The 23,207-nt window shown below is 37.9% G+C and overlaps 1 protein-coding gene across 6 annotated transcripts in view; it reads left to right on the plus strand.

Moving 5' to 3' along the window:
• Nucleotides 1-23,207, plus strand: part of ppfia2 (PTPRF interacting protein alpha 2) — a 160,956-nt gene that overhangs the window by 119,458 nt on the left and 18,291 nt on the right. For all 6 annotated transcript variants that reach the window (XM_084112385.1, XM_084112386.1, XM_084112387.1 and 3 more), the window contains 18 exons: nucleotides 237-401; nucleotides 1,281-1,355; nucleotides 5,215-5,322; nucleotides 7,000-7,215; nucleotides 7,656-7,802; nucleotides 8,804-8,938; nucleotides 10,887-10,970; nucleotides 11,531-11,662; nucleotides 11,744-11,806; nucleotides 11,916-12,007; nucleotides 12,886-13,024; nucleotides 13,104-13,321; nucleotides 16,123-16,363; nucleotides 16,788-16,817; nucleotides 17,718-17,845; nucleotides 17,942-18,120; nucleotides 18,346-18,436; nucleotides 22,636-22,717. In XM_084112385.1, the coding sequence (XP_083968511.1) occupies nucleotides 237-401; nucleotides 1,281-1,355; nucleotides 5,215-5,322; nucleotides 7,000-7,215; nucleotides 7,656-7,802; nucleotides 8,804-8,938; nucleotides 10,887-10,970; nucleotides 11,531-11,662; nucleotides 11,744-11,806; nucleotides 11,916-12,007; nucleotides 12,886-13,024; nucleotides 13,104-13,321; nucleotides 16,123-16,363; nucleotides 16,788-16,817; nucleotides 17,718-17,845; nucleotides 17,942-18,120; nucleotides 18,346-18,436; nucleotides 22,636-22,717 (2,325 nt within the window). The remainder of the gene's footprint in view (nucleotides 1-236; nucleotides 402-1,280; nucleotides 1,356-5,214; nucleotides 5,323-6,999; nucleotides 7,216-7,655; nucleotides 7,803-8,803; nucleotides 8,939-10,886; nucleotides 10,971-11,530; nucleotides 11,663-11,743; nucleotides 11,807-11,915; nucleotides 12,008-12,885; nucleotides 13,025-13,103; nucleotides 13,322-16,122; nucleotides 16,364-16,787; nucleotides 16,818-17,717; nucleotides 17,846-17,941; nucleotides 18,121-18,345; nucleotides 18,437-22,635; nucleotides 22,718-23,207) is intronic.

Below are 23,207 nucleotides of genomic sequence, written 5' to 3' on the forward strand. Positions count from 1 at the left end.
CTTTATATAGTTTCTGTAAGTTTTATATTTGGCTGAAGTTTACGATTTAGATTTTGTTTCCCTTTTAGATTAGCATTTAGGGCTTTCTTATAGACTTAATTGTGGTAATTTCAGCCACAAACTTAGTATTAAATTAGTTTTATATTTAGTTTCAGTTTTACATTTGGTTTAATGTATTATGTTTGTGATAGTAATTGAGGATACTTCATGAGATGAACTCCTTATATGTGCCACAGCTGCTGTTGGAGCATTTGGAGTGTTTGGTTTCGAGGCATGAACGTTCCCTACGCATGACAGTGGTGAAACGACAAGCCCAGTCTCCTTCTGGCGTCTCCAGTGAGGTGGAGGTCCTCAAAGCTCTCAAGTCCCTCTTTGAGCACCACAAAGCACTGGATGAGAAGGTAAACCCTGAGATCAACACCTGCTGAGGTTCATGTTGTTTTTTTTGTTTAATTCTTAAAGCCAGCACAATGCTAATGCTATGTCTATGCTTTACCACTGTGCATTGCAAATGTTAATGTACTGCCTATGACAATTTGATAGAAATCTAATACACGTGTATATGTGGCATTCCAAATATATAGTACCACAAACCTGTTGATGTTAACCCATATAATACATATGCTGACTTATCTATGACTGATCTATTTTAGTAACCAAAGTAAAGTTTCTCTCCTGATTTTTTGACAGTGATGTTGAAGTACATTTATTCAACAGTACAGCCCACTGTCTCACCTCTCTTTTCCTTTATCCAGTGGTGTTTTATTTATGGATTAAGCCCTTGTGTGGCAGTTCATCCAGCTGTAATCCATTCTGTGGCCTTCTCCAGACAGTGTCATTTATAAGGTGTTTGGTAACAGACGGCAGGAAATTGCACATGATTTATGGGACCGTAGTTTTAGTGACGACTGGTCGTCCAGTGATGAAAGACTGAACCCACTGAAATGATTCCAGTGATGAAACAGGTCACCAGAGAGACTGATTAGTGTTTTTATTCAGCTCTTCTTTTTTTTTTTTTGGCCCATTCTGTTCTCTGTAGAATTTTGACTTATAATCTAATGTAAGACAAAGAGATAAAAAATGTTTGACATCTGTCATACAGAACCACAACAATATCTTTATGAAAATAAAGATGTTGTGTGTATAATTCTACTTTCTTAAATTCTGTAATTTTGCTACCTCAAATTCGATTCTAAATCAGTAATATGAGAAACATTCTCACTTAAGTTGTGAGTAGAGCTCAACCTTGATGAACAGTGTTTTTTTCTTCTTTCGTTCAGGTACGAGAGAGATTGCGGGTGTCACTAGAGCGGGTCTCTGCCTTGGAGGAGGAGTTGGCCGTAGCCAATCAGGAGGTGAGGCACAAATGCTCTGATTACGTAATTATACAGCAATCTGCACCAGAAAGTAGTTTACTATAAGATAAACTATAAGACTATACTCCATAAACATGCCAAATATGTTTAATTTGTTGCTATGCCATGTTGTTTTTGCCTGATCTGATTATTATTATTATTATTATTAGTGTGAAATGCAACAGAGCAAACAGAACATTGTGTATTTTAGTGTTTATTCTAGTACTGTCAGACCAGATGGTGCAGTTCTAGCTGAATGAGCTTCAAACTTCTCAACGAGAGCCAAATTTATTTATTTTTCTTTAAGAGATATTTTATATTGAGAATATGTGTACTGAAATTGAGCACTCTGCTGTGTGTTATAATTGTATTAGTTTCTGAATTAACACTTGTGTGTTCTCTTGGGGTCATGGGAGAGGCTGGTGGGGTGACTTCCCCATTTCCTTCATTTATATTTCTTTACAATAAATAAATATTCAATAAATAAATAAATATTTCAATGATTGAAATTAATACATATACCTTACAGGTTTTTGTTATCTTTTTAACAACTTTACAATTATTCTAAACATTTCTAAAGAATGTACAAAATGTAAACTATGCATTTCAAAATTCACCACATCTCAAATAAATCATGTGTAAAAATCTAACAACTGCACAAATCAAGACCAACAGCAAACAGACTGGTGAGAACATTCTCACTTACATAGACACAGTGCAGTTCTTCTCGCCAACATCAACCATGTGACAGGAAGATTTGCTATGAATTCTGTTTCTGGGAAATGAAAAAACACAAGGATTTCAATTGAGGCTGCTTTTAAAATTCATCCAGCCTCTAAGCTGCCCAAGTTTACTTCGCAGAAAATATTTATTTAGTATTTGTATTAGTCATTCAAAAACCTCATGCTTTTGAATAACTGTTCATTGATGTTATAAAAGGACATTTACACAACTTAGTGAATTGCAGAGGCAGTTTGGGCATGTTCAGATTCCAGCAGTGGCTGGTGCTTTTGGAGAAGCACAGACGTCACTTATTAAAGCAAAGTGTATGTACTTAAGGTTATTTTAAGATGTCTTCTGTCTGTGTTAGCAGTGTGTGAACTGTAGAAGATCTGAAAATACTGAAACAGTGAAAATACTTAATGAATACCCAGACAACCTACTATGTATGCAGTGTAGATCCACAATACTCTATGACAGTGGGTCTCAACCTTTTTTACTTTAAAGCCCCGCATTGTCCAATACAATATCCGGAGCAACCCTAAGCCTTCAGAAATACCCTGAGCCAGTCGCCTTGCCGTAACACAGGTCTTTATTCCTGCCCATTTCTCCAGCATCCAGCATGTTGATTATTACTGATTATTTGCTCACCATCTGATCTACCCAGACATTAATATGTGGCCTTGTTAGGAGGAGATGATCAGCGATATTCACTTCACCTGAATTCAGGTTGATTGGGATACTTTTTTACAGTCATCTCAATGGCAAAAAGTGTCCCAATCAACCTGAATTCACTCTAAATATATCGTCGCTGTCAGGCAGAAACCTTGCGCCCATTCTCACTCCTTTGAGCTTGATTTTGGTGCAATGTTAATAATCTAATGACACGTGCAAGTGTCTGACCATATATAATGCCACAATATCAACTTTGACAACGCTGTGTTTAATTGTTTAAAAAATATAGTGCTTTTTTAAATTTCCTGAAAAGTAGCTTTTTTAGAGATACGAGGTTTCCACCCGACAGTGACGATATAGTACTTTGGATAATATTACTGCTAGTCTTGTAAAATACATTTGATTTGATTAGATACATTGCTGTTATATGTTATTATTCTGAAGAGAATTTTGAAATTTGATTAGTTCAGCTTTTTCTCCCTTCATAAATCTCAGCTATGCTCTCAATGCAATCTCAGATTTATGAAGAGTGCTTCATTTCTGCACAAGTACAACTGAACCATCTGAATTTCAAGTTCATGTTAATATCTCAGTGTTAGATGGAGCACTTAACCCATTCAGGTGCGTCACAAAGATGAATCCGGTTTCTGTGAAGTAGTTGTTTTCTGTTTGAAACAAACCAGCGTTTCAGGCACAGCCGCTCTTTTACGTGCTCCTCTTTGATGAGACCAAATGAACGACATCAAAGCGTCCATGCTCACTTTCATTGGGCCTCCACTTCTCATTTACCTTCATTTGCAAGTTGACTCAATATTCCGGCTCTTTGTGGAGTCAGAAGGTGCGGGATTGTTTGATCTTCAGACCTTGAAAAATGGCAGACAGTTCCCTTTCTGTGCCTTCAAAAGCGAGAAGCCCCTTAATTGCCGCCTCATTAAAGGAATGCGTGGCGAGCGGCGATAAACCAAACAAAAGAAAGCGGATGTCTCCCTTATTTCCATCCATCCATCTATCCCGCTTTCTCTGTGTTCACAGTGGACAGAGCGTCTCAACATGGGAGTGGAATAATCTCCCAATGCCCTTTAGCCTGGAGAGAGAACAATGTGTGTGTTGGTGTGACAGTGCTCATAAGTCAGATAACCTGCTTAAAAGATGCTCCGGGAAGAATACTAGGTTATTTTATTAGGGAGCATATGCCAGCTGACATGGTCAGCAACTTCTTCTTCTATATTTGTATGCACTGCAGTTTTACATTATTGGGCTGTGGCAGTTTTGTGCTGGTCTAGATATACTGAATTTTAGCATTTACATAATAATGTAAGATATAGCAGCATTCAGTGTTGTATACACCAACAAAAAAGTTCCTTGTTATTTATTTGAAGTTTCCTATAACTGAATGATAAAATCCTGTGGGATCACTTCAGAATGTTAACACTCTCATTTAAGAATTCTAGTCCTGTGACAGAAGTGTCATATGAAATCTCTAAAGAAACACTTGACATTACATGCCCTTAAAGGGGTAATAATATAATAAAATAAAACTTTATTTGTTCAAGAAAAAGTCATAATTTAGTTTTTCATCATAATTTTCCACCTTCTCCCTGTCTAATAATTAAACAGGCTGTTTTGTGCTATTGCTGTGCCTTTAAGACTTCCCTGGAAAATCCTTCTCCGTAAGCAAAATTAGTAACATAATTTATGGTTTGCGGATCCAATACAGTTGGTCCTCCAAAATTGTTAAGGTTGGTTGTTAAATGATCAGTTCGAGATGCTCGTTTCTTAAATTCCTGCCTCTCCACAATTCCTGTCAGAAGGAGGTGTGGAAGCTCTCAGTGCCTTTGAAACTGTACATTTGCAATTAAAAAAACTGACGAAACATTTACCGTGCTTGCTGTTGATGTGCCATATGACACAAGCACTACTTAGCTGTCTGCTGTAAGTCTGATTTATGATGCTGTATGCTTGCAGTTTAGTGAGAATCAACAATATATATTTACATCATACAGAAATTACCCTGGAAAACATACACTCCAGGAAAGATACGGTTTTGTCTGCTTGTTGAAAGAGTATGGATATCTGGTTTGTTGTTTCCAGGCTATACAAATAAAGCTTAAGACTTGGTTTACCAAATAATGATAGTAATCATTTAGAATGTGACATTATATGTGTAGCATCGGCTACGATGTCTTTGAAACTCTTGGAATACAACAAATATGCATCCGGAAGCACAAAGCAGAAAAGTTGTTCTAGTATTAATGTCGCATATGAATCTCCAATTTTAGGATTTGTTGTACCAGTGATGTCTGTGTCAGATAAGATTGTCCTGTTTTGTTGTTACTGTTTGGTATATTATTTGACATAAAGTGTCCTGATAAACAACACAATACAGCGTATTTTGATATCAATATTGCTTGTTATCTTATCCTATTATCTTTCATTATTTCTCTTTTATATTGTGCTTTTGCAGATTGTGGCCTTAAGGGAGCAGAATGCCCACATTCAGAGGAAGGTTGCATCAGGAGATGGGGCAGAGGACTTGTTGGAGGGAACTGATGCCCAGAAAGTCCATGGCAAGGTGGGCACTTACTCCTGACGGGCTCCGTTTTCTCAACAGTCAGATTATGTTCTATAAATGTTTATATCTTACCAACCCCAAACTTTTGAACGAGACTGTACATAATTGGTGCCTTGAGGTGATTTATTTTGATGTACGATTCTTTTTAAGTCCAGTAGAGCAGAAAGAAACTACTGAAAATCAGTTTTTGAACACAGGGGTGTACAATAAAATCAATAAGCCTTCACTATGCAGTCAACACACACACACACAGTCAACCTGTCAAACTGTATTTCTAGATGACATTTAATGTCCTGTTAAACCGATCGTAGCAGAATCTTGCCTCCTGATGAAAAGATAACAGGATGAAAGGATGAGAGAAGTGTCGTCCTGCTCTCACTGTCACCGATGGGCGCCGTGTTGTGCAGCATTACATTGTGTTGGCATGGTGACAGTGATGGCAGGAATTTGTGGCCTCGTGGAAGATAAAGGTTGGCACTTTGACAGTGTATCTCAATTGGCCAAATTAATCTCCCATGATGCTCAATAGATTTAGTAGCAGTACTGACAATATCCAGGGCCTCTGGCACTGATGCATGGGTCCAGCCGGCCAACTAGAGGTCAGTGGTTTTGCCTGTACGTTAAACAAACAAATCTGACCCTCAGAAATAGATACAGACAAAAAAAAAGAAGAGAAAGAAAAAGAGTGAAAAAAGTGGCAGTGAGTCATTACCCTACAGCCGCTCCAGAATAAACCACTGCTATTCTTTGTCTTGTCATTCTCATCTATTTGCGATCACAGAAGCTGTTCTGGTGAAGTCGTGTCAATCTCTCGTGGCTTCACAGCTTTGACGGAGTAAATTCAGTGTGCTCTGCAAATGATTTTATCACCCTTCTGTCTTACAGTCTGCAGCCATAAATTAAACAGGATATAAAGTCTAATTTTAGTGCGGCATAAGACGTGTCAAGTCTTAGTGTGAATATGTGACAAGAATCTTTATTTTAGGCATGGCAGAGGAAATATCTGCTGAGCCTCTGTTTCACACACTCAGAATGCAATTAGACGGAAATGAGGATGCTGGGAATTCAAAAATCCATATAAAGAGCCACACAAACTAGTTGAAAACATGGAATCATGGAACTTGGATTGAGTGATTATTGTGTTTCTATCATGTTATATGTTTGGCAGCAGTTCTTCTAACCCTATTTGATGGAGTGTGTAGCTTTTCATTTCTTAAACAACTATGTAGGAAGACACATCACGGCCATATTCCAGGATGACAATGACAAGATTCATCAGGCTCAAATTGCTAAAGAATGGTTGGGAGGGAGCATGAAGAATCATGTTCACACATGAGTCCAGACCTTAAATTCATTGAAAGTCTTTGGGATGTGCTGGAGGAGGCTTTATAGAGTGCTGGACTCTTGCATTGTCAATACAAGATCTTGACCAAAAATGTATGCACGTCTTGATGGAAATAACATCACATAATTTAATTTCATGTTCATGTTTAAATGTTTATTATTTTTCAATGAGTTTTATATGGTTGTAGTTTTAGTTTTATTTAAAGATGCTAACCCTGATAATAATGTGAAGTTATTCTGAATTAGTTATTTCTATTTAAAAATCCTTCATTTAATTGGTTTAATTGATCTCCAACACTAAAGGAAAGTGTATTGTGTGTGTTTGGGCGGCAGCGGTTGTCTAACGGGTCGATGGAGGACGAGGCCAGTCAGGTGGTGGAGCTGCAGGAGCTGCTGGAGAAGCAGAACTACGAGCTGGCTCAGATGAAGGAGCGCATGTCCTCGCTGTCCTCCCGCGTGTCCGAGGTGGAGCAGGAGCTGGAGACGGCCCGCAAAGACCTCATCAAGAGCGAAGATGTGAACAACAAGTTCCAGAGAGATATTAAAGAGGTGCAGTATATGGGTGTATGTGAATTAGGCTGTGTGCGAAACCTCATCCGACAGTACACCGAATTCTTTTCTTAAAAGGTGCCACCTTAGAATATTCTGTTCGTAACAGCCCTGACTGACCAGGTGTCTTCGATTTTGGACACTGACTCCATCTTGATGTCACATTGATAATTAGTGACAGCCGGACAGAGTCTGGGAAATGTCAGTTGAATTGGAGATTCAGCTATTGATGGAGAGAGAGGTTGTGGCAGCCCAAGGCAATGTGTGTGTGTGTCTCCATGTCCGAATGTGAGCATTTGCCTGTCTTGATATTTGTCCTCAAGCCTGTATGTAATTATAGGGCAGGATTTTTGATTGACAGCAGACTATCACACCTGCGGGCTCCTTAGGTGTGTGTCCACTAACCAACAGTCTGCCAATATATTTGTGTGTTTATACAGGCTATGTGTCAGAAAGAAGACATGGAGGAACGGATCGTGACTCTTGAGAAGCGCTATCTCAGTGCCCAGAGAGAGTCCACGTCGCTACATGACATCACAGACAAGCTGGAAAACGAACTAGCCAATAAGGAGGCGTTCCTCAGACAGGTCAGGTTTTGACCACTCGTTTTCCAATTTCCTTCTCCATTTCCCTTTTGTATTATTTCAAATTGCTTTGATATTTTGCAATTACTTGCCTTCCGTATTCATGCATGTGTGAAGGCACAGATGTTTTGAACTTGATAATGGACAAACAGTCATTCCATTCGTAACTGAACATTCCGTTCCGCTGATGTCATGGTCAAGATGACACCATTTCTTGTCCTGCCAAATTATCATTTACCAACATTTCTTGAGTGCCTAAAAAGATAAATGTTTTGAACATATTACAGATATGAAAGGGCATGGCAAACTTGACAAACCATCAATTAACTATCAAAATTAATAATTCAGACACAACATTTTATTCTGTCATTATTTACTTATTTTGTACCAAATTTGTATGACTGAATTTTAGAGAATACCCTTTTCCATATTAGTGTTATTTTGCCATTATTTATATACTATTCTAGTATTTATTGTTTTGAATTAGTTTTTACATTTTTTTATATTTTCAGTTTAAGTTTTAGTAATTTGGTTATGTGCTTTTGTCATTTTTATATATTTTTTTATATTTAGGTTTAATTTATTTTAATTTATTTAAAAACATTATTTCAGTTAGTCACCATGACAACATTTCTAAATTTTATGAAGTTTTTTTTGTATAGTATTTATATTTTATTTCAGCTTTATTTCAATAAAAATAGTTAAATAGTTTATTTGTAGTTAACAATAACAACACTGTTCCGTATAAGATAAGTGAATTGAGACAGGTGCTGCCAAGCTTCAGTGTGCGTTTATCACTCACTAGAGTTTAATTGTTCTAAGAACAAGCAAAAAATAGGCAGTTATGTAATTTTGTTTGTTTGGGCACACTGAAAAGGGCCACGCTGATCCACTTGTTGCTGTGGAAGCTGGAACGTCCAAGGATGTCTGCTATTTTACGATAAACTCTTTCTGATCAGACAGTGTGTGTGTGTGTGTGTGTGTGTGTGTGTTTGTTCCCACAGATGGAAGAGAAGAACAGGCAGTTACAGGAGCGGCTGGAGTTGGCAGAACAGAAGCTCCAGCAGACCATGAGGAAAGCTGAGACACTGCCTGAAGTCGAGGCTGAGCTAGCACAGAGGATAGCGGCTCTCACCAAGGTACCACACACACACATACACACTAGCTGTGCATTTAATGAATTGAATACGTAAAGTGCAGGAACATCTGGGAACACTTATGAATGATGACTCTTAAATGAATTTGTGAATTGTTTTTTAACTTATTTATTGACACAACTATAGACACAAATGAATCAGACAAACAATACTACTTCAGACTTAGAGAGCTACCCAGACATCAAAATGTGGCCCATATTGGGCTCAAATATTCAGGCTAGGGGTTCAAGGGCCATTTTTGAGGTGATTTCTCTTTCTGACCACTGCACTTTAAGAGGCTCTAAAAGTTCTTGGTCTGGTTGGTGCAAAGCATTATATTGCTTTTTGTGTACATTTATTATGTGCATTGATCAGCATAACAACTTAAATCATCAGTAGCAGTAGAAATCTATTTCAAACTTGTGTGGTACAGTTGTGTGTACTGATCAGAAAGTTTTGAAGGGCCATATGGTTAAATATATCTTTTTTTTGTTGTTGGTTTGCCTGGCATGTGTTACCACATGTTCAACAATCACAAATTTTCACCAAACACAGAATGCTTAAATCCTTTCATTCATTTTATGTGAATTATTTCCTTTCCACCGTGATTACTGTACATAATCAAAACAATGTTCTTTATAAAGTTGGTATATTGTTTATATAATTAACTTTATAAAAATTAGCATTATTATACAATTATCTTGATGGAAAAAGTAGCAGTGATATTTTTTAATTCTTTCTTTATAAATTGTTATATTAGTTACATATTAACTTTATAAAAAATAACATTATTATTATGTTAATTCTTTCTTTATAAAATAAAATAAAATTTAGGTGCGGGACTTGATTTTGTCCATTGAGAATGATTAGATGTTGGATGGTTGTGGTTTGCTGTGATGTCATGTGAGTGACAGGTTGTCCCGCCCTCAATCCATGCAGTAAACACTTCATCAGAGAAGAGAAGAGATGTTGCTGCAAGAGGGAGAGGAAGTTATTTTGATTAAAGTTTATGAGGGCACTTGAATTAATATATATATATATATATATATATATATATATATATACATATATATATATATATATATATATACATATATATATACATTTTAAATAAATATATATATATATATATATATATATATATATATATATATTTGATATGAACAAATAAATGATATATAAGAAATGCTGCAATATTACATTTTAAAAAAAAGAATTTGGATTTCATGGTGACTTTAAAGAAAAAGTAAGCAGGTACAAGACAGAAATTAAACACCTGTTCAGTATTTAAACCATCTGATAACAAACTGCTTTGGTAACATTTACTGAATATTATGAATATTTAGAAATTATTCATATGGTTCTCATTTATTAATATTGTGTGTTATTTCTCTGTATTGTGTGGTTTGGTAGTCTGATATGGTAGCTAAACTCCAGGACATGAACTGCAGTCTTAGGAAGGTGGGGCTGAAAGCCGCTCTCTCTCTCTCTCTCTCTCTCTCTCTCTCTCTCTCTCTCTCTCTCTCTCTCTCTCTCTCTCTCTCTCTCTCTCTCTCTCTCTCTCTCTCTCTCTCTCTCTCTCTCTCTCTTTCATTCACTTCACTTTGCTCTGTCTGGTTGTGGATCTGTTCACTGCTGGTGTATTTCAGCTGCATGTGATGCTCAGCTGGGATTTTCTTCGCTTTAATGAGTTGCTGACGTACTTGGTTCTTTCTGTTCACCCACGAGAGAACAGAAGCTTAAGGAAATAAACACTGCTTCTCTTTACCTGTCTGCTCAACCATATCTGTGGTGTTTGGTGTGACGGTACCTTATAAACCAAACACACACTCTCATTTTGATTCGAGCCAACATCACATGGTTCATGGGTCCTTTCTCTGCTGGTTTGGGCTAATATGTGGATTTACATTTTCTCATCTGACAAAATACATTGTGTGTGTTTGTTGTTCAGGCGGAGGAGAGACATGGCAGTATCGAGGAGCGTATGAGACATTTAGAGGGTCAGCTGGAGGAGAAGAACCAGGAACTGCTCAGGGTCAACATCACTTTATATCATTAAATTATATATTTTTTTAGGAATTGCATACTTGTATACTATGTTCTATTTTTACAGTATGCTTACATTGTGCAGAATGTACATTTTCTGTTTATATGGAATATCCAAATTGCCACCCACGTTGCCACCCAAATATGTAGTATAAAACAGCATTCTTCGTTGGAAAACAGTATCCCACAATGCAATGCACTCTACCTTGACCTTCCATTTCCAGTATGATGAAGAAACTGGCAGCAAAATCAACTATGATTATTGTCTAATTCTAACAGATTATTTAATTGAATTGCCAAAAATACAAAATATACTTTTTTTACTTTCTACATACCTGGGCAACATTTGCAAAATTAAAACACTCAGAGAGCGTATGGTAGTATTTCGTTCCGAACCAGAAACATTGTCTTAACTGATTTAACACTAAATCTTTCCACACATATAAACAGTATAAAAAGAGAAATGTAAAATTATAAAATATTTGATTTGTGTGAATATAATGTTAAAAAGAACATTTATAGATAAAATGGTGTATTGTGTTTCCTCAGGCTCGACAGAGAGAGAAGATGAACGAGGAACACAACAAGCGTCTGTCAGACACTGTGGACAGACTCTTGACCGAGTCCAACGAACGATTACAGCTCCACCTGAAAGAGAGGATGTCCGCTCTTGAGGAGAAGGTGGGAGACGATCCAACCGTCAGTACCAATGACTTCCGACCACGTCAATCACTCATACCGTTTCCATTGCTTCTCTTTCAGAATGTGCTAATACAAGACTCTGATAACTACAGGAAGCAGTTAGAAGACTCCATTCAAGAAAAGGTCATTAGTTTTTATTTTCCGAAAACTAGCTTGGCTGAACGAATTTTAATGCAATGTTTTGCTACCTATTCTGAGTAAAATTAAACTTTAATGTGCTTTGCGGTTGTAGTCTCATCTCTCGGATGAGATAGAGAAACTGAGATCTGAGCTGGATCAGTACCGGTTGAGGGCCGGATCCCTTACAGAGCCCACACTGTCACGGTGAGACAGAAATCATGAAAAACGAAGAACTATCCTTTTACAATAAACAGTAGCTCTGTTCCAAAACCCAACAAGCTCAACAGAATTTTAAGGCATCATAGGTGTGCGCTCGACATGAAGGCTGTTCCACAACATTTGGCTGCAAAATTAGCAGCAGCATCGCATGTATGTAAGGGTGCATTGCTATGAGGTAAATAAAAATAAAAAAGGTAAGAAATGCTGACTATAAATAGATTAAATTTTTTTTAAATATAATTAAAAATGTATTATTTCATCCAAAATGTATGTTTTTTAGGCTCGGGTTCTGGAAGTAAAAATCTTTGTCTAATTTTGAAATAGTTCAAAGTTTGTAATGTTATGATTCACCTCATAGCTGGTTGGTCTGGTTCATGGCTTATAACACTTTAACAGAGACTTTAAAAAAAAAAACTGTGGGAAAATAAATGTGAAAAATAGTTCCAGATCCAAGGCCACTGAAAAATTAATTTTTCAGCACCATTGCGTTCTATTGGAGTATTAGGCTGTTAGCTTAGCATCATCTTCAAATTTTATTGGAATCAAGAGGAAAGTCTCTCGTATACTTCCCATGAGGATTTATGTGGCAGTTAGAGTTGCTGCCTGTGCTGTTCCTGATCAGTCACTTATTAAGTTTTGGTTAAGAACTAGTGCTTATGTCAGCAAAGCAGCTCACTAGGTTTTGGAACAGAGGTAATGTTACCCTCTCTATGCAATGATATTAAATTACCTATGGCAATTTTGATTCCCCTGCATGATTTTATATTGTTCTTTCATTGCAAATTACATTTTAGCATTGAAAAGTTTATTTAATGTGTCTAAATTCTAGATGTCTTAATGATGGATTGTGGTCTTGATTCCAGGTCCCATCTGGATGCTTCCGGAGATCTGCGTTTCTCACTGGGTTCTCTTGCCGAGACGCAGTCGGACCATTATCGCTCCACCAAGGTGATCCGCAGACCAAGGAGAGGGCGCCTGGGGTTACGTACTGACGAACAGAAGGTAGGAGCTCTTCACCCCTTGTTTCTTGAGCTTTGTACTGAACATCACTTCTTTCTGCTTCTCTTTCATCTCTCTGCAGGCTAAGTCTCTGGGAGAGCACGAATGGCGCTCTCAGCAACTTGGCGTTCTGGGCGGCCACCCGTTTGAGAGCGACACGGAGATGTCGGATATTGACGACGATGACCGAGAGACCCTTTTCAGCTCGATGGATATACTGTCTCCTGGAGGACATTCAGATGCTCAAACTCTGGCAATGATGCTGCAAGAACAACTGGATGCCATCAATAAAGAGATCCGGTCAGTCTATTCATTGTGACCACTGCACCCTTTGAAGACTTGGGTTAAAAAGTCTAATTCTTAATTGTCTGCCCAGAGATTGAGAAGAGGTATTACTTTCAAATGGCTTTAATGTCTGTTATGTAATACATCTCTATAGCAATGTAAGAACATTATATTTCTTAAACATATCACCTCAAAGGTCACCAAGGGAAAATGTGCAAGGAGAACTGCAGAGGGGCTCAAGACTGACCCTTGCTGCACACCTTCTTTAGCATTGTTAGGTTTGACAGCTGTTTGTTTAAAATTCCCCCCAAAAAATTAAAGCCGGTCCAAAAGAATGTTAATGATATCTCAAATGCTGATTTTAGGTCTAGTAGTACTAGCAGAGAAATATAGCCCAGGTTGGATAACAAAAGCAAGTAATTTGTTACACTGACAAATGTAGTTGTGGGGCCTGAAATCTGACTCTCTGTTATGGGGGAATTATTTTTATTATTTAATGAAAAACCATGTTTGTTGTTCTTGTGATGCATTTTTGCATTTAGATTAAAATCAACTTTTACTAATTTTCTCTGAAAACATAATTTAAATGTTATTTAAAAAATCCACGGTCATAATGTCATAAATCAGACCTCAGTGGTCTTTTTAATCTGGTTAAGGCTGGAATAGACTACAAAACTTTTTTCCAGATCTTTCCTCTATTTTACAGTCTGGTGGAGTTGACGCTAGTTGCTGAAAGTCAGAGCAAGTCTGTAGATTTTGTGCAGTCAGTTGACAGATTTTCCCAGAAAATTGTGATGGGCACAGCCTCCGATGTGTTTGGTTTCACATATTGATTTCTTCCACTCAGAGGATATCAAATATTTTATATTTTAAGCAGATTTTATTTGTTATGTGTCCCCTAGCAGTGAGGTATATGTTACTGCATGAGTTTGTTGTGTTCCGAACAATTTGAAAGTCATTGTCTAGTCTAGTCGTTTTGTGTATGATGCAGTTTTTTTCTTTAGTCAATTACAAAGTCAGCAAGTGTATGATGCCTAGAGTTTTAAATTAGGTTCAGATTTTAAAAGTTGTGTAGTTTATTCCAGACTTAAAATCGCATGTACGGCTATTTTTACTGGCGCTTACAGATCATTCTTTCAGTCTTTTCACTCACTAATTCTCCTGTAAAAATCTACACGATTTTAAGTGTTTATTTGCCATTTATTAGATGACTTTCATCAAAGTGACTTGTACATTGATTCCTTGTACATTTACAGTGACAAGTTCCTTGACTATTATCCCAGTAGCTTTTATGAGAACATACATACATGGGGGATTGAACTTGTCAACTTTGTGTCTTAAAAGTGTAGATTTATCATGCAAGTTTTCCTCCATAAACTACATATAACCTTCTACTCCCTAGCTAATCCTTTGGCTGTTTTTTTATGTTTTGTTTTAACTGTCAAATTTATTAAAACTTGTACATTTCTATAGACTCAGAATCAGGATTCTGCTACACGCAAGTCCTAGATTGAATTAAAAACAATAAAAGGTATTGCATGCAGAGTTTTGCCTTCAGGCAGTGTATATGCTGATTTAAATATCAGCCAAAGCTCAGGATTTCCCCTGTAGGCTGTCCAGTTGTTATTGAACAAGATAGGTTGACTGAAATGTAACGGCTGTTTCTGCAGTTCCTGCAGTTCACTTCTCCTCATCTCCTCAATATCACACCACTATCACCTGTCTGGCTTGATATGTCATCGCTGTGTCCTGTCTGTCGATCTCCCTCACATATTGGAGACCCTAAGACTGGAAGGGCACTTGCACCTAAGGTTGTCAAAAGCAAATGTATGACTCCAATTTTCATTGAGATCTAATTTGAATTTTGTCCAATTCAGTGGAAATGTGTGATTAATATTTGATGAACAGACGGCAAGTATTTCTTGAGCCTTTTTTTATGGAACTTTAGTTGTATTTTATGTTTCAAAAGTCATTTTAAATTCGCTAAGAGCCACTCACTGCAGACAAGGTTGAATTTTTTAGTTGGTTCTGTCCTGTTATTTCCCACATTTATTTTGTTTGAGAGCCCCCTTAATGTAAAACTGGTTTATAAAAAATACACAACCTCATATATAATGTACAGTACAGTATGTGTTTCCAACTTTATTTGATGACCAGTGTTGAAATACAGCTCACTGTACTATTAAACTATGCTTATAATATGTGCTGGTTGTTTTGATTACCACAGGAAGAAAGATGGTCTCCCTGCGCGCTGTTTACTTCTCTCCTCCCATTAGTGGTCCGCTTTTGATAAAGCACAAAACACAAAACCGTTGAATGCCTTACAACCAACTGTAAACATGTTAAATGCTTGACAAATGGTCAATGTTTAATTGTTTGCAGCCCAGTCGATGGTTGCTTTACAAGATATTCAATAATCTGAGCCCATGAAAAACATCCACTACAAGAGCTGTCGAACATTAGATCAGCAAACTGCAGTTTGCATCCTTGAGTGTTGTCGGTTCGTGTCCTCGAGCCTTCACTGACTGAAACTAACCGCATCAGTATTCGGCCAGTAAAGCACAAGCCTGTTATTATTTTTCTGTCTCTCTGAGCTTGTTATTGCATTTATTTTGTCATTTTTCTGTGTTCAAAGTTTTTCATTTGGCACTATCCATTGTACTAAGGGATAATTAGAAGTTTTAACTACAGTGTTCGTAGTCGTAGTTCGTAGTCAAGCTTACTGTAGCACTTCCAGTAATGTTGTAAATCAAAATGCTAGTAGATTATCTTCCTAACTCACTGTGGGCTAAACTCTTTTTCTCTTGTTTCTCCAGGCTGATCCAAGAAGAGAAGGAGTCGACAGAACTGAGGGCAGAGGAAATTGAGAACCGCGTGGCCAGCGTGAGCCTGGAGGGTCTGAACCTGGCGCGGCTTCATCATCCCGGAGCCTGCATGACTGCCTCGGCCACCGCATCCTCCCTCGCCTCCTCCTCACCTCCCAGCGGACACTCCACCCCCAAACTCACACCGCGCAGCCCAGCCCGCGACATGGAGCGCATGGGGGTCATGACACTGGTATACGAGCTCACGCGTATCTCTTTCCTACAGGGGTCATATCATGTACATTTACAGTACATTTTCTTTGATATTTTAGATATCAGCTGTGCTGACCGTAGATGGAAGAAAATGGTCATTGGAAATGAAATTTTTATTTATTTATTTAATTTAAAAAATGTATATGACCTCTTTAATAATATTTGTTTAATTTAAGCCACATTACTTGAACATCTTTGGGACATTTTTTCATGCAAGTTGTAGTGCTGGTTAATCCACAAATGAAACGGTATGAAATCTCTCAATCAAATTCTGTATTACAGCTTTTCTAGTATTTTCTCTGCAGTTTCTTTATCAACACGTTGAGTTGCTTTGAATGCTGTATGACTATCGACTCCATTAACAGGCAGAAAGATGTTAACGTTTTATCTTTTCTGTTCTGCAGCCTAGTGACTTGCGGAAGCACAGGAGAAAGGTACTACTTAAAAGTCCCCTCACAAAAGAGCTCATGTATTTGCTGTGATTATTTTCATAGGCACCACAGAGGACACCAGGGTTGGGCAAAAATTTAATGTAAAAATTAGTTCCATTTCAAATTCATGATTTGGAACTGAATTGTACTGTACCTGTTATAGTTAAAAAGGGTGTTGATCTGGAATGAGTAAGTATAACACAATATAATGAGGTTTATTCATGGCACTGGCAAATTAACTTAATTTAAATTAAAATCTCTGAAAACATGTCTTATTATTCTTCACCATTTTGCTCTTTAAGCACATTTATATTATTTTAAGGATGTTTAGATATTTGTGCTGGTTAATAAAACAATAATACTGAGAATTATAGCAGTAAATAAGTATTAATAAATATATATAAATATAAGTAATCAATTATTTATAGTTATTTATAATTAAAACTATTTTCATTATTGCTTATTATTAATATTATTATTAACATTAATTATTCATATCTAAGGTTTCTGGAATACCCTATGCTGTATGTTGTATGAAAATATCTTTATGGTTAATTTAGAATGAAAAATACATTTAAAACACATCCTGTTTTCAACCCAAAAACCAATCTTCATGTCGTTCCAATCCTGTATGATTTACTTTCTTCTGCGGATGGTGATATTTTGAAGAACAAACAACATTGGAGTCCATTGACTTTCATTGAATTGAATTGAATTTCATGTCTCAAAATATCTTAATTTATATTCCACAGAAAAAAAAAGTCAGTTTTGGAACGGCATGAGAGTGAGTAAATGACAAATATTTCATTTTTGGGTGAACTACATTTTGGGTGAATTAAAAAAGACTTTCTTAATTCAATTTGGAATAGGGCGCAAGACACCAGAGTTTTCTTTCCCTCACAGATCGCAGCAGTGGACGAGGACGGCCGAGAGGACAAGGCAACCATCAAATGCGAGACCTCGCCGCCTCCCACACCTCGCCATGTCCGCATGACCCACACGCTACCCGCTTCTTCGCACAATGACGCACGGTGAGAAAGCAAAAAGATGCCTGACAGCAGCTAGACACGTGCTGTGTACAAACATAACTCAACTTTAACACTGTTGATGTGATTGACTGTCTCCAGGCTGACGGCTACATTAGAGACGGAAGCCAGTGCTCTGAGTAGTGTAGCCAGCAGCCAGGACTCCCTTCACAAACAGCCGAAAAAGAAAGGCATCAAGTCCTCCATCGGACGACTGTTTGGGAAGAAAGAAAAGGCCAGGCTGGGGCAGCTGGGGAAAGAGATTATGGGACCAGGACAAGGTACGGACATAGACACAGCACCATAGATAGAGACATATAAACTATGTGTGGGGGGGTGGGGTCTGGTTTAAATTCATGTTAATCTCTATGACATGATGTTGATATATCACAGTGCTTTTCAATACTGATTTAATCTGATAAAATACTGATCTAGAGTTGAATATAAATATAATGATCACACTAACATTATCAGATGATGGGTTAATGGCTTTTTTCCATCAATAGGAAATGTATCCGATCCTGAGCTTATGGGTCAGGATATTGCCGTTGGAAAGCTGGGAACACAGGCAGAGAAAGATCGCAGGCTTAAAAAGAAGTAAGTATTTTATAAATCGCTTTCTGACAAATTCAAATTAGATGCCAAACACAAACTTTTATGAAGATAATTAATTCCTTGGCCCAAATCTTGTAAAACTAAGTAAATGTTACTGACGCACCATGACAACCTTCCTTACAAACTGTCATGTTTTTCTTCACACACCTCCCTGTGAACACCAATATTTGAGCATATGGCCCATCTGGATGCTTTGTAGTGCCTTAGGCCAGAAACATACTTTACGCCAGTAAGCAAGCGCATTGTAAGCGTTCGGTCCTGTTGTGCAGACTTGGTGTGCGTTTTTGTGTCACTTTGGCGATAGCAAGCCTCAGTGCTCATGATAGATTTATGCGATAAAGTAACTGTTATTTAGGTAGCTAACTATAAGCATATTGAACACTATAACTAACGTAGCTAAGTTGCAAAGCTAAAATATCTTCGAACCGTTGATCCGCCATGACAGTAGATGACCAGAAAGAACAATCAACATTCAGTAAGATGCTAGGCTATGACGATGCTTGTAGTAACACTGAAAATTGTGTTGCATTTTGTTTCATAATGAATAATTTTCCGATAAATAAATGTTTCTAAACTATTTTTTTGCGACATTTGAAGCATCGACATAAAATTAATTTCCATCACCATTTTGATGCACTAAAACTTTTTTGCCAAAAAATCCTGAATGCTGAGCTTGCGTAACCAACTGCCGTTCGCACATTTACGTATTTGGGTAGAGTATGTTTCGGGCCTTACGTTAGCTCATTTAATAAAAAGAACGAATTTTTATGGTCAGTATAGTTTTCATTCGTTTAAGTTTACAATAATAATACTGCCTTATTATCTATATGCCACACGTTGTACTACTAAAATAATGTAATTGTGTTGTATTTGTATGATTGTAAATTGTAGAATGTATGTTAACATGAAAATGTGCCTTTCATAGCAAGCTTGTGAGTTTGTCTCATACTTAGATGTGTTTACAGCATGTCATGATGTGATGCTTGCCGAATATCACGTTTCTTTGCCTTAACGCTAATGGTTGAGTGTGACCGTTTTATGTAACTTGACTCATGTCGGTCTCATCCATCGTGGCGCCATGCGAGGACGACTCTTCACCGTTTCCATTGCACACTTTTTGCATGCTGTATGATATAAAAAAAAAATTTTAAAGACAAGATCTGTTCAATTGTGACCGACAAGTCAATATCAAAGTGCAAAAATACAACAATTCCCAACAGTAATGCACGTGTCTGAGCTGAGGTGTTTTTCTAAACTACATACAGTATGCTCAATAACAAGCATTTAATTTTGTCTCCCATCGCTTTCTCTATTTTTCTTTTCTCTCTCTCTCTCTCTTTCTCCTCATCTGACTCTGTATCAGCGGGTAAGTTTAGTTTGTGTTGCCGAGACTTGCTGCATTTTCCACTGTCGACGCTCTGTCCGTGTCTGTCGTCATGCTCCTAAAGTGTGTGTCTATCTTCAGGGGGGTCCGACGCATTTCCTTTCTGTCCATCTAGAGACCCCTGCCTCTGCCTTTCTTTTTCATTTGACTGTAAATGTGATTCTCCCCCTCTGCAGTTCTATAGAGGATGCATCTCTGCCTGGAGAGAGAATGTGTGCCTTTATAACAACCTGTTCTCGATCTGCCATGCCGAGGCCTTTCTCCTCTCGTGTATGTGTGCATTGTGTGCCGTATTCAATAACCAGGTCTCGTCTCTGGTTATGGACTGTCAACTCATTGACTACTTCCCTGCTCTCTTTTTCTTTTCATTTTGTTTTCTCTCATAACTGTTTCTCTCCCTCCCCAGCGACAGTATGTTCAGAGGAAGTCACTCATACGCATTACATTGGACCTGAACATATGCAGTCCAACACGTAAAGATGAGGAGAGATACATCATAACCACCACCATCACCACGAAGGCCTTATTGCCTTAACAGCACACAAACACGAAAGCTCACGGCCACTGGATAGTTCGCCACTGACACGGTGCCGGTTTCCGATCTGGTTCTGTGCTTTGTGTTTACATCAAAGAAAAGGTGGTTCAGGAAAATTAGGCCCTTTAAACCTGCCAATTTGTACTAGGAAACCTTATTCATGCATATTTCACCCAGTCTGTTTTCTAAATGCATGTTGTGAACAATTCATCCATGCAACAACAAACTAATCTTAATCAAAATGTGATGTGATGGAACTCGGACTTCCAGTGAAACGACTGACTTCTCTCCGGTGACGTATGCCGGATTCTCCACTCATTTAGTCCGCTTAAACCCTGCCCAAAATTGACTGCAAGCTCACATTAAGATCTGCCTCCATCTAATTAACAACTGGTGGATTGAAAGAAGTCCCTGTCCTACATTTTTTTTCTTCCAATAATTAGTTTCACCTGGATGTCAGTCACAGTACGGAAGAAAAGATCTGTCACTACTTCCAACTTTAACTCTCATTGTAAAGTCTGGTCCACTTTATTAGCAGCTTATTCAGACCAAGAGCCGTTTACTTAAAACTGAGGACCAACGTGTCCTGTAACATGATCAACCATATTTTTAATGTGTCTTTTAGGGTCAGGTTTATCTGAAATAGCTGATACTACAATAGAACATCATGGAATAAGTGTGTTTGCTTAGAATGTTTTTATCCCCTTTGTTCCGAAAATAAATAGTTACAAAGTTGCATTTTCACAAGGTGCCATTTCAAAAGGGATCAAAACTTGTTAATAACAGTGCCATTATGTACCAGGGTTTGTCTCATAGTGGCATTTTCCAAACATTTTAAATGGGTTTATCGTGGCTTTCCCATGATCCACCGTTATTTTTATTCAATAGTTTGATTAAAAACCAGCTTTAGTTGTACAAACAATCTGCATAAAGGAACAGAATCACTTGGAATGCTAAAATATGTTCCCAAAACAAGGACTAAGACTTATAAACAAGCCCCCCAACACACACAAACACAGAACCGGATCAGACACCATTGCGGCGCCATTTCGGTGGAAAAAATATATCAGTGGTCACGTAAACGGTTTTGAGATACATTTTTTGCAGACAGAACCATATCACTCACCTACAGCATGTGTTAGTACTGTACCCAACAGTTCATTCAAGTGGCCTTACTGTAGACCCCAAAGATACGGTTGGATTATGAAGCTGCTCTGAGGGAGGAACATCCAACTGTCTCTGCCTTAAAGTCCACCACAACATACGTGAATCGTAAAATATTCACCTGTACTTGTTCTGTAGCCAAATGCCCTCAGAATTCCAACACAGTTCCACCAAACATAAAGCCTTGCCTTGGAATATCTCTAAGTTACGGATCCTTGGAGACGAGTACATTCTGACGTTCAGACATTAGCAGGAGAGATATATTGGAACATTGCTGAGGACACACTCTGTTACAAGTCCTTCAGCCCCTGTAAAACCTTGGAAAAAGCTAAACATATTTCCCACTGAAGAACGCTGTAAAAAAAGCGTCTGTGTGAAAGTCTGATGAGAGTTTATGATAGCAGCCTTGTCTTAAAGCGCAAATATTTATCAAGAAAAAGACGGAATAGGGTTCAAAAGAAAAGGTGTTTCTGTTTTCCCTCGATAAGTCACAGCATTCCAGTTTCCTTAAGCTCTCGGTTTTATAGGCGAGGATCAGGACACAGCAAGGAAATGTCACGATATGTTTATCTGAGAAAATGGAACTTTCAGTTAGTTGGCTTCTCAGCGTGATCGACTTCAACCTTAGTTTCTTTGTTCGTTTTATCCCACCGCAACCTGGTCTTTGATTCATAAACAGAAACCCAGACCATTTTTAAGAGACGAGACGGACCTAAAATTAAATCATGGAGCGATGTGAACTCAAACCAAGCATTATATTGGCTTAGGTACTGCTTATTTACAGAGATTGCATGAAAAGGTAGCATTCGTCATGCTACATGCTAATTACGGACTAGTAGTAGTGGGTACGAAAGAAACTTTTAAAAAGAAACGTATGCATTTGGTGTTCCATGTTGCTCTGATAAACAGATAGTGGCCATTAAAGCACAGGAAACCTGGCAGAGACAGATAAAGCATCTCACTTTCTCTCTCTACATGCCCCTTTCCCTCCCTCTCTCTCTCTCTGTTCAGTTGATTATCTCTAAGCTAGTTCTGTCTTTCCCCTTATCTTTCTTCCTCTCTGTCTCGCTTTGTCTCTGCCACCTGCTCTCTCTCTAGGCACGAATTGTTGGAAGAAGCCAGAAGAAAAGGGTTACCTTTTGCTCAGTGGGACGGTCCTACAGTTGTCGCATGGTTGGAGGTGGGCAATATTAATTTTCGGTTTGGGCACATAAACATGAATATTAATTATGTGATGTGCGTCTTAAGTAAATGTCTGCCATAGTAGAATCAAAATGTTTTCATTTGTCATGCGTCTCCTAGCAATGAGGCGCATGATTCTGCATTAGTTTGTCCTGTTCGGAAGGACCTGACAGTTGTTAAGTGTGGGATGTTCAGAAAACTTTTAAGTAAGCAAGTGTATTATGCCTAGGCCCGGTTTCACAGACAGGGCCTAGGCCTTAGTTCAATTAGGACATTTAAGTAGCTTTTATAAGTGTGCCTTAGAAAAAAACATCACTGTTGTGCATCTTGAGACAAAACAATGGCAGTGATATATTTTAAGATATGCCAGTACAAGTTGCTTTTAGTTAAAACAGCTCAAACATGCGTTTTAGTCTGGTACTAACTTAACCCTTAAACCGGGGCTAGTGTTTTAAAAGTCCTGTAGTGTATTCCAGCCTTAAAGATAC

This window comes from Abramis brama, assembly GCF_963993115.1.
Source record: "Abramis brama genome assembly, chromosome: 4".
Taxonomy (NCBI): domain Eukaryota; kingdom Metazoa; phylum Chordata; class Actinopteri; order Cypriniformes; family Leuciscidae; genus Abramis; species Abramis brama.